The following is a 9,486-nucleotide window of genomic DNA, read 5'->3' on the forward strand; positions in this document are numbered from 1 at the left end:
CAGCACAGAAAGAAAAATCTCTGGTCTCACATTGTCTGCGTCTGTGCACATTGTCTAAGTTTTGCTTTGTCCAGAAGCAGACCTGAGACAAAAATCCAGAATAAGGGGCTGTGGATGAGCCTCAGCAGTAGAGCTGAGCATGCTTGAGGCCCCCATCTCTAGCACCACAAAAATAAAAAAATATTTTAATATAAGCCAGATGTAGTGGCACACACCTGTAATCCCAGTGGGCTGGGAGGCTGAGGCAGGAGGATCACAAGTTCAAGTGACTCACCAAGACACTGACTCAAAATAAAAAATTTTAAAAAAGGGCCAGGGATTTAGCTCAGTGGTGCCGCCACCCGCCTCACAAGCACAAGATCCTGAGTTCAGTCCCCAGAACCAAAACATAAAAATAAAAACATTTAAAAAGACTAAAGGTGTAGCTCAGTGCAAAGGCCCTGGGTTCAGTTCTCAGTACAATAAATAAATATACAGTACAAGTAGTTGGGAGGTGCCCTGAGACATATCAGTTGCAAAATTAGGAAGAAAAGCAGGGAAGGAAGAGCAGCCAAGGAAGGGTATGTTATCAAGGAAGTTCCCACTGAAGTCAACCAGAGCTCACTCCCACAAGGGCAGCACAGGGCAGCATACCTCAGGGGCGTCCCACAAAAGAGGTGAGGGAGTCGGGGTCGCCGATTGAGGGCCACTCTTTGGGAAGTGTTCATTCCATGGCATTTGGGGGCTGCTTGTCACATGGGGAGAATGGACTCCATTTGCTAGAGAAGGGACTTCTCCAGCAAAAATGCAAGAAGAAGCCAGATGTAGTGGTGCAGGCCTGTAATCCTAGCACTCAGGAGGCTGAGGCAGGCAGATTGCCGTGAGTTCAAGGCCAGCCTGAACTAATTAGTGAAACTCTATCAAAAGAAAAAAGAAAGAAAGAAAAACAACAACAACAAACGCAGTGAGTACCAGCATGGTGGTGCACACGTGTGATCCCAGTACTCGGGAGGCTTAGGCAGGAGAATCACCATGAGTTCGAGGCCAGCTTGGGCTACATAGTGAGTTCAAGGCCCGCCTGCACTCCATAAGCAAGAGCTTGTCTCAAAAAAATAAAAAAGAAAGCAAAAGAAAGCAATTTTTCAATTAAACATAAAAATATGTTGCAATACTCCATGGCCCATGCCTATAATTCCAGCTATTAGTGAGGCTGAGGCAGGAGGATTGCAAGTTCAAGGAAATTTAGTGATACCCTATTTCAAAATAAAATTTAACTGGCCAAGAATGTAGCTCAGTGGCACAGCACCTGCCTGGCAAGTGTTGTAAGGCCCTGAGTTGGATCCCCAGTGCAAAATAAAGTAAAATAAAAGAGAGCTGGGGGTAGAGTTCAGTGGTAGAGCACTTGCCGAGAATGCTCAAGGCCCTGGGTTTGGTCCCCAGTACCACACACACACAAAAAGGAAAAGTAGGGCTGTGTTGCAGTGTAGAGCCCTTGCCTCACACGTGTGAAGCTCTGAGTTTCATCTCCAGCCCGACAAAAACTTGTTTTTGTTTGCTTTGACACAAGGCCTGGCCTTGAACTCACTGTGTTGCTCAGATTGACCTTAAACTCATAGCAATCCTCCTGCTTCTGCCTCCCAAATGCTGGGATGACAGGTGTGTACCACCACACTGGGCTACGTTACAAACATTTTGAAACTTGATGTTATCATCTGGTACAAATAAGGAAACCAAGATTCAGCGAGGGGGAAATGACTTGCCTGAGATCACACAGGGGGAGAGCGGCCAGCTGGTACTCAAACCAGTTCCTGTCTGGCTTTTGGGTCAGAATGATGCTGACTCGCTCATTTGTTAGATCACTGTATGCCCACCTTTTTATTTTTCATGTAAACACTTATTGAGGTACACCAAAATATATTGTTTAATGAATTTCACAACACACCACATCCATGGAAACTGCATTCAGCTCAAAAACAGAATGTGTCAAATTTGAGTTATATGAATTTCGCTTCTATTTTTAAAAATAAATAAATAAAAACACCAGGCGTGGTGGTGCATGCCTGTAATACCAGCACTCAGGAGGCTGAGGCAGGAGGATTGCCATGAGTTCTCAGCCTGCCTGGGCTACCTAGTTCAAGACCAGCCTAACCAATACTCTAACTTATTACACATAGTCTCTCCTGCTTAGGAACTTTGTATTAATGGAATCATATAATACATACTTTTTTGTTGTGGTGGTGGTCCTGTGGATGTAATCCAGGGAGCTACATCCCCTACCCTTTTTTATTTTATATTTTGAGAGAAGGTCTCACTAAGCCATTAAGTTTCCCAGGCCGGGCTTGCATTTAAAAATCCTTCTGGGCCGGGCATGGTGGCGCACATCTGTAATCCCAGCACTCGGGAGGCTGAGGCAGGAGGATCGCTGTGAGTTTGAGACCAGCCTGAGCTACATAGTGAGTTCCAGGTCAGTCACTACATAGTAAGACCCTGTCTCAAAAAAACTAACTAACTAACTAACTAAATAAATAAATAAAAATCCTTCTGCCTCAGCCTCCTTGATTGCAGGGAATACAGGCCTACACCATTACACCCAGTTTATAAGATACATACTCTTCACATTGTGTTTGGCTTTTGTTTTTGTTTTGGCTCAGTAGTAATCGACCTGATCTGAGGTCAATTACTCAGTAGCTCTTTGTCATTGCTGCAAAGTATCCCACTGTGTGAAGACATTATAATAAATACAAAATTTTAAATCTATTTTTTTGCTGGGCCAGGGATTTAGCTCAGTGGTTCCACCGCCTGCCTTGCAAGTGCAAGGTCCCGAGTTCAATCCCCAGTACCCACCCCAAAAAAACCTATTTTTTAAACAGGGTCTCACTATGTATTCCAGGTTGGCCTTGAACTCACTATGTAGCCTAGGCTGGCCTCAGAGTCACAGGCGATCCTCCTGCCTCAGCCTCCCAATTGCTGGGAGGACAGATATGGGTCACCATGCCCAGTTTAAAATAATCTATCCTGAGGTCTGGAGATTTAGCTCAGTGGTTCCTGAGCCTGCCTCACAAGCACAAGGTTCCGACTTCAATCCCTGGTACCAACCATCATCATCATCATCATCATCTATCCTGGGCCAAGGATTTAGCTCCATGGCACCAGGCCTGCCTCACAAGAGCAAGGTCCCAAATTCAATCCCCAGTACTAAATAAATAAACTGATCAATCCCTTAAGGAGATCAGGCCAAACAACTCTCCCACTTGGTTTTTTGGGGTTTTTTGTATCGGGGATTGAACTCAGGACTTTGTGCTTACAAGGCAGGCGGCAGAACCACTGTGCTCATCCCCAGCCCTTACAACTCTGGCCAGCAACAAGTGAGAATTCTGGGTGCTAACCTTTGCCATCATTAATCCAGAGTGTGACCATTTTATGGACGAGACAACTGAGGCTCAAAGAGAGGCTCATGTGCTGCCTCTTGGTCGGTGAGGGATTCTGGGGCCGTCTTGCCAGAAGCCTGCATGGGCACCCTCCTCCGCCACCTCCCCTACACCCCCACCCTGCATCCTGCCCCATGCAGCCCGGCTGTGGGTTAGGGTAGGACAGCCAGGGTCACGTGGAGTTGGGTTCAGTGGGAGGAAGCCCAGGCCAAGTGCAGACGGCTGCTGATTCTGGGGCTGGCCAGGAAATCAAGGTAAGAGAGAAGCGGGGTCATGGCCCCCAGGTGGGTTCCCTGGAGGCAGAGCTGAGAGCAGAGAGCGGAGGGAGGTGAGGACAGACCCAGGCAGACGCCGGGCACAAAGGTCACCTTCTTGCCCTCCAGGGTCGCCTCCGCCATGGACTCACCGTCCCCGAGCCACCTCTGCCAAACCCAGCCCGCGGGCCCCTCCCCACTGACATCCTACCGCTGGCACCTGGGGGCCAGCGGGCAGAAGGAGAAAGCGGCTGGGGGCTTCCGCTGGGGCCGCCTGGCCAGCTGGGGGAGGACACTGAGCCACCAGGAGCCCGTGGTGAGCAGCCAACCGGCCCCTCGCTCACGGTTCCGTCGGGTGCTCTCTGCACCCCCCAAAGAGTCACAGAGCAGTCGCCTCTGGCTCTCCAAGACGCTCTGGAGTCGGCACAAGAGCCCATCACTGGAGCCGGAGCCGGAGCCGGAGCAGGAGGGCCCAGGTACGGGCTCCCCCACCCGGCGCAGGACTGCATGGGGCAGCCGGGTAGCCGGATGCTTGGGCTTTGTTTGCCACCGGCGGCGCATCAGCCCTCTCTAGACACAGGAAGTTGTGGGGAGCACAGAAACCTGGCAGGAAGTGGGGGGGCGGCAGCGTCTTCCTTCTTTCACCCAAAGAGGGGTGGGGGCGGGGTCGCCAGGGACCTCCCGGAAGTCTGCGGAAGGGACAGGGACTCACAAAAGCACTGTGGTCTATGGTAGCGTCCAGACGCCAAAGGCTCTTGGCCCTAACTGGTCTCTCATGTGTCTTAGTCTCGTCACCTCCCTGAGCTCCACTTCCCCGTGTTTTTTTTGCTTTGGTTTGGTTTGGGTTTGGCTCGTTTGAGACGGGGTCTCGCTGTGCAGCCCAGGCAGACCTTGAACTCACAGCCATCCTCCTGTCTCAGACACTCAAGTGCTGCGATGGCAGATATGTGCTACCACACTGGGTTTCCCCATCAGCTCAACGGTATTATTGATCTCTACCTTGAAAAGCATATCATTTTACGAATTCATGCTCAGTCAGTCACGCAGGGGGTTGTCACACAGTTAATGTGTGTCAGTCCCTGACTGAGACAGAAGACGTGGTGGTGACCAAGTCAGGTGATTTTCCCTGAACTTTTGCGATCACGGGAGGGAGGGTAACAGTTTTAAAAAGTCAACAGAAAATGACAGAAGAAGGCCGGGTGTGATGGCGCACATCTGGAATCCCAGCACTGGGGAGGCTGAGGCAGGAGGATCACCACAAGTTTGAGGCCAGCCTGTGCTACATAGTGACTTCAGGGCTAGCCTGAACTACATAGTGAGACCCTGTCTCAAAAAACAAAACAACAACAAAAAGAAAGAGAAGAAAAGAAATAAAAGGACAGATGGGGTGCCAAGGGTCCCAAGAGGGACCTAAAAAGGTAATGGATGTCACAAGAATTGAAACTCAGCAAAGTGCATAGCACCTCACCAGCCCGAAACCTGGCGTGTCCAAGGGACCCACAAGGAGTTACCCTTTGCTGCCCCTAGTGGTGAAATAAGGGAACACACTGTTCATGTGGGAAGGTTGATAAGGCCTATTTTCTGGGAGCTCACCTAATTCTCAACTCTCATATCCGGCAGAGGCAAACCTTTAACCCCATCCAGGGCATCAGTGCTTGCCCACTGCATCAGATCCAAAGACAGCTCTCTAGTAAGCGGTGCTGCTCCTCACCTGCTTAACCCCTCCCATGGCTTCTATCACGCCCATGATAAAAGCCCTCCAATTAGTGCCCCAAACATGTACCAATCTATTTCCTGGGCCTTCCCTTCTAGCCTCTGGACCCAAGCATCCCTCTTGTCCTTCCTTTTATTTTGCTGGGCTTTGCCCATCCCTTACCAGGCTGGCCTCGAACTTGTGGAGATCCTCCTGCCTCAGCCTCCCCAGTACAGAGATGACAGTCGTGCCACTATGCACGGCTTTCTCTGTGTGTCAAAATCCAACCTCCTGTTTAACACCTTGGGCAAATCCCTATGGAAGTCTTCCTTGACTCAAAAAGAGACTGCTGCCTATCCTGAGTTTTTTCTGTCCCTTAAACTTTGAATACTTTCCACCTTTAGATGTAGTTGCTTAGGTAAGGAACCAAGGCTCTTATCCTTGTTTTTGTTCATTTTTATTTTTGTTTGCACTGGGGATTGAACCCAGGTCTTTGCACGGAGCTACATCCTCGGCCTTTTTTTTTTTTTTTTTGAGATAGAGTCTTGATAAGTTGTCCGGGCTGGGCTTGACCTTACAGTCCTCCTGCCTCAATCTCCCTGGGCTGCCCTGTTTGCTGTTGTTGGTTTTTTGTTTGTTTGTTTTGAGACAAGTTCTCAATATGTAGCGCAAGCTAGCCTTGAATTTCTGGTATTCCTCATGCCTCAGTCTCCTAGTGCTGGGATTACAGACATTCACCACCACACTCAGATATCTGTCCTGTCTTTTTAGCATCCCAGACTTACCCCAATGTCTTGGTTAAGAGGAAAATGCTTGTGTGTGAAGCCCAACTCCGTTCATTACCTGTGTGGCTCCAAGCAAGTGACTCGACCTGTCTGGGTCTCAGTTACTACAGCCCTTTGAATGGCTTTGGGGGAGTAAAGCATGTTGCAGAGTGGTAAACACAGTACTGGGCCTGTGGCAGGTGGGCGTGGCAGAGACTCAAGAGGGAACAGTATGACATGGTCACTGGATGGTGCACCTAGGAAAGAATCCCCAGTGAGCCTTCTGCGTGGACAGAGAGGAGGAAGGGCCCTGAGGTCTCCCAGCATCTCCTCCTCTTCCCAGAGCTAGAGCTGGAGCCGGAGCCACTTGTCCCACAGATCCCCGAGGCCCCCACCCCGGACGTGCCTGTGTGGGACATCGGGGGCTTCGCCCTGCTTGATGGAAAGCTGGTGCACATTGGAGGCGAGGAGGAGGTGAGGGGTGGGGCCGAACAGAGGCGGGGCAGGGTGTGGGGGTGAGGCGAGGCCCCTGACCCTCCAGAGGTGGGCCGGCCTCACTCTTCTAACTGCCCCCTCCCTGGGGACGCAGGGTCCTCGGCGGCCCCGGATGGGGAGCGCTAGCTCAGAGGGCAGCACGAAAGTGGTCATTGGGAACCTCAGGAACCCAGGTGAGTCAGGAGGTGGTAGGCTGGGCATTTGGAAGCCTCACGAGGTGAGGCAGAACGGCAGAGGATTTCAACTCCTTACCTCCCACCTCTGACCACCCACAGATCGGATCTCCGGAAAGACGGAGCCAGAGGCTGCTGGCTCCAGCCAGGTCCACAATGTTCGGGTGAGGCAGCCACGGAGAAACTGGGAATGGAGGTGGGGTTAGCAGGGACTTCCAGGTTCTCGGCGTCGACATCAAAAGGGCATCCACTGTCCTGGCTGATCTGGGGCAGGTTGAACTTCGCTGGACCTCTGTGACCCCTACCTGTCCAATTGAGTTAACAAGGGAACTTCCTGCTGGGGTCTCTTTACAAAGAGTTAATGCAGGAAAGCAGACGTTCGATGCTTTGGTCAAATGTGAGCTGGCTGGGCATGGTGGCGCACGCCTGTAATCCCAGCACCTGGGAGGCTGAGGCAGGATAATCCTGACTTTGAGGCCAACCTGAGCTACATAAGATCCTGTCTTGAAAACAAAGCGGGAGGAGGAGGAGGCATTCAACCTGCTTGTCCTTATTAATGATGCTAATGCAGCCCGATCTTGGTTTTGGTCCCTCGAGACCAGCAGAGCCTTCTCCTGTGGGTGGGAGCTGAGGAGGGAGCCCAGAGTTCTGCCCAGCTGATACCACCTTCCTCCAGGGGTTGCTCAAGAGGCTGAAAGAAAAGAAAAAGTCCAGGTCGGACCTGGGATCCAGTGTCCCCCGGGATGGGTAAGGGTCTCTGAGGGGCTGGAGCTCAACATCACCCTGTGTATCATCCCCTCCTTCTGCACACAGCCTGCACATCCCTCTTTGTTCGCCCTATGCCAGGTGATGCTGGGGCTGTAAGGACAGCACAGAAGAGCCCGCCCTTGGGTGAAGGCTGGGAGCGAGCTTTAATCTGGTAGCTAAGTCAACGCCTTGGTCTGGAAGAGTCAGGGAAGGACTCCTAGGAGAGATGGATGTTAACTCAGCCAACAGGCAGTGAGACATGCATTTCAGGCAGAGCAAACAGCAAGCAAAGACTGAGAGGCTGAAAGGCACAAAAACAAGATTTTTCCAAAAGTGGGCTGGGGATTAAGCTCAATGGTGCTGTCGCCTGCCTCACAAGCACAAGGTCCTTAATTCAATCCCCAGTACCCTCCCCCCAAATTTTTTTTTGCTGGGCGTGGTGGAACACACCTGTAATCCCAGCACTCAGGAGGCTGAGGCAGGAGGATCACTGAGTTCGAGACCAGCCTGGGCTACATAGTGAGTTCCAGGTCAGCCTCAAGTACATAGTGAGACCCTGTCTCAAAAAAAAGAGTTCCGAAAGTGAGGGGTCACATGGAGGGAGATGAGGTCAAAGGTGACAAGGATGTTGGGAAATGGGAAGAAAGTGTTCAAATGGGAGGGGGAACAAGGGAGGAGGGAGGGAGAAAGGGAGGAAGGAAAGGACAAGAAAAAAAGTGAAAATAGAAGAAAAAATGGAAACAAAGCTTTTGTACAAAGGGAGGGGAGGAGGCTTGAGGGGGGAATAGGGTAAAATAGAATTTATTTTTTTAATGAAAAGGTGACAAGGGCTAGACTTTTCAAGGTCATTTGGACCACTATGAAGAGCTAGTTTTATATTAAAAGCAATGAGACAACTGGACATGGTGGCACAATCTTGTCATCCCAGCACCCTGGGAGACTGAGGCAGGAGGATCACAAACTGAGCAACCTCGCCACTTAGCAAGTCCCTGTATCAAAATGAAAAGTGAAGAGTTGGAAGTGCGGCTCAGAGCAAAGGCCCTAGAACCCCCAGGACCACACACACAGCAGGGAGACACGAGAGGGTGGGGGCACCTGACAACAGGAGAGGGATGGTACCCAATTTAGACTCAGGTCCCTGGCTTTCCTCTACCCTTCAGGCTCGCGGGTGTGTGGGGGGGAGGTGACCGCTTGCTCACCCGCCCCGCCCACCCCCCAGCACCGTGGGCTCTAGGGAATCGCTGGTCACACTCTCAGAGCTGGACCTGGGCGCTGAGCGGGACGTGCGGGTCTGGCCGCTGCACTCCAGCCTCCTGGGGGAACCCCACTGCTTCCAGGTAAGTTCGGGTGACCCCTCTCTCCCGCGGTCCCACTCTTGACGCTTTGGCTTCACTTTGCTTCAGCCTGACCCTTGGATTCCCTGCCTCGACAGGTGATTTGGGTGGGCGGGAACCGCTGCTTCTCCTGTCGCTCGGCTGCTGAGAGAGACCGCTGGATCCAGGACCTTCGTCGCCACTTCCAGCCCAGCCAGGTCATTGCCGAGACTCTGCCTACTGTCTAGGCGGCCCCGCCTCTTTTATGCCACCCAAACCCAGCGCCCATCATAACCGCTGCACCTTTGCGACCACTTGGAAAGGCCCCTTCCTTTTTTATTTTATTTATTTATTTGTATTTTTATTTTTGGTTAGTTGGTCGGCTTTGTGAGACAGGGCCTCGCTGTGTAGCTCAGGCTGGCCTCAAACTCCCGGCGATCCTCCTGCCTCGGCCTCCCGAACGCTGGGTTGACGGGTGTGCACTACCACGTGCGGCAAGGCTGCACGTTTCTACTGCAGTGCCTGCACTGGAGCGCCAACGTTCCCCCAAAACTCACCCTACCCCTCTCCTGCCCCCAGGACAACGCGGAGCGGGAGGAGACGTGGCTGAGCGTGTGGATACACGAGGCGAAGGGGCTGC

General features: G+C 51.8%; 1 protein-coding gene across 1 annotated transcript in view; it reads left to right on the forward strand.

Moving 5' to 3' along the window:
* The first annotated feature begins 3,610 nt into the window (after nt 1-3,610).
* The window catches only part of Rasal3 (RAS protein activator like 3), a 12,338-nt gene continuing 6,462 nt past the window's right edge, over nt 3,611-9,486 (forward strand). The window contains 9 exon segments of the mRNA XM_033759639.1: nt 3,611-3,661; nt 3,791-4,137; nt 6,462-6,592; nt 6,708-6,786; nt 6,889-6,950; nt 7,463-7,533; nt 8,717-8,870; nt 8,966-9,064; nt 9,426-9,484. Coding sequence (XP_033615530.1) covers nt 3,804-4,137; nt 6,462-6,592; nt 6,708-6,786; nt 6,889-6,950; nt 7,463-7,533; nt 8,717-8,870; nt 8,966-9,064; nt 9,426-9,484 — 989 coding nt within the window. The 5' untranslated portion in view covers nt 3,611-3,661; nt 3,791-3,803.

This window comes from Fukomys damarensis, unplaced genomic scaffold (genome assembly GCF_012274545.1).
Source record: "Fukomys damarensis isolate Sample0158 unplaced genomic scaffold, DMR_v1.0_HiC HiC_scaffold_37, whole genome shotgun sequence".
Classification (NCBI taxonomy): Eukaryota; Metazoa; Chordata; class Mammalia; order Rodentia; family Bathyergidae; genus Fukomys; species Fukomys damarensis.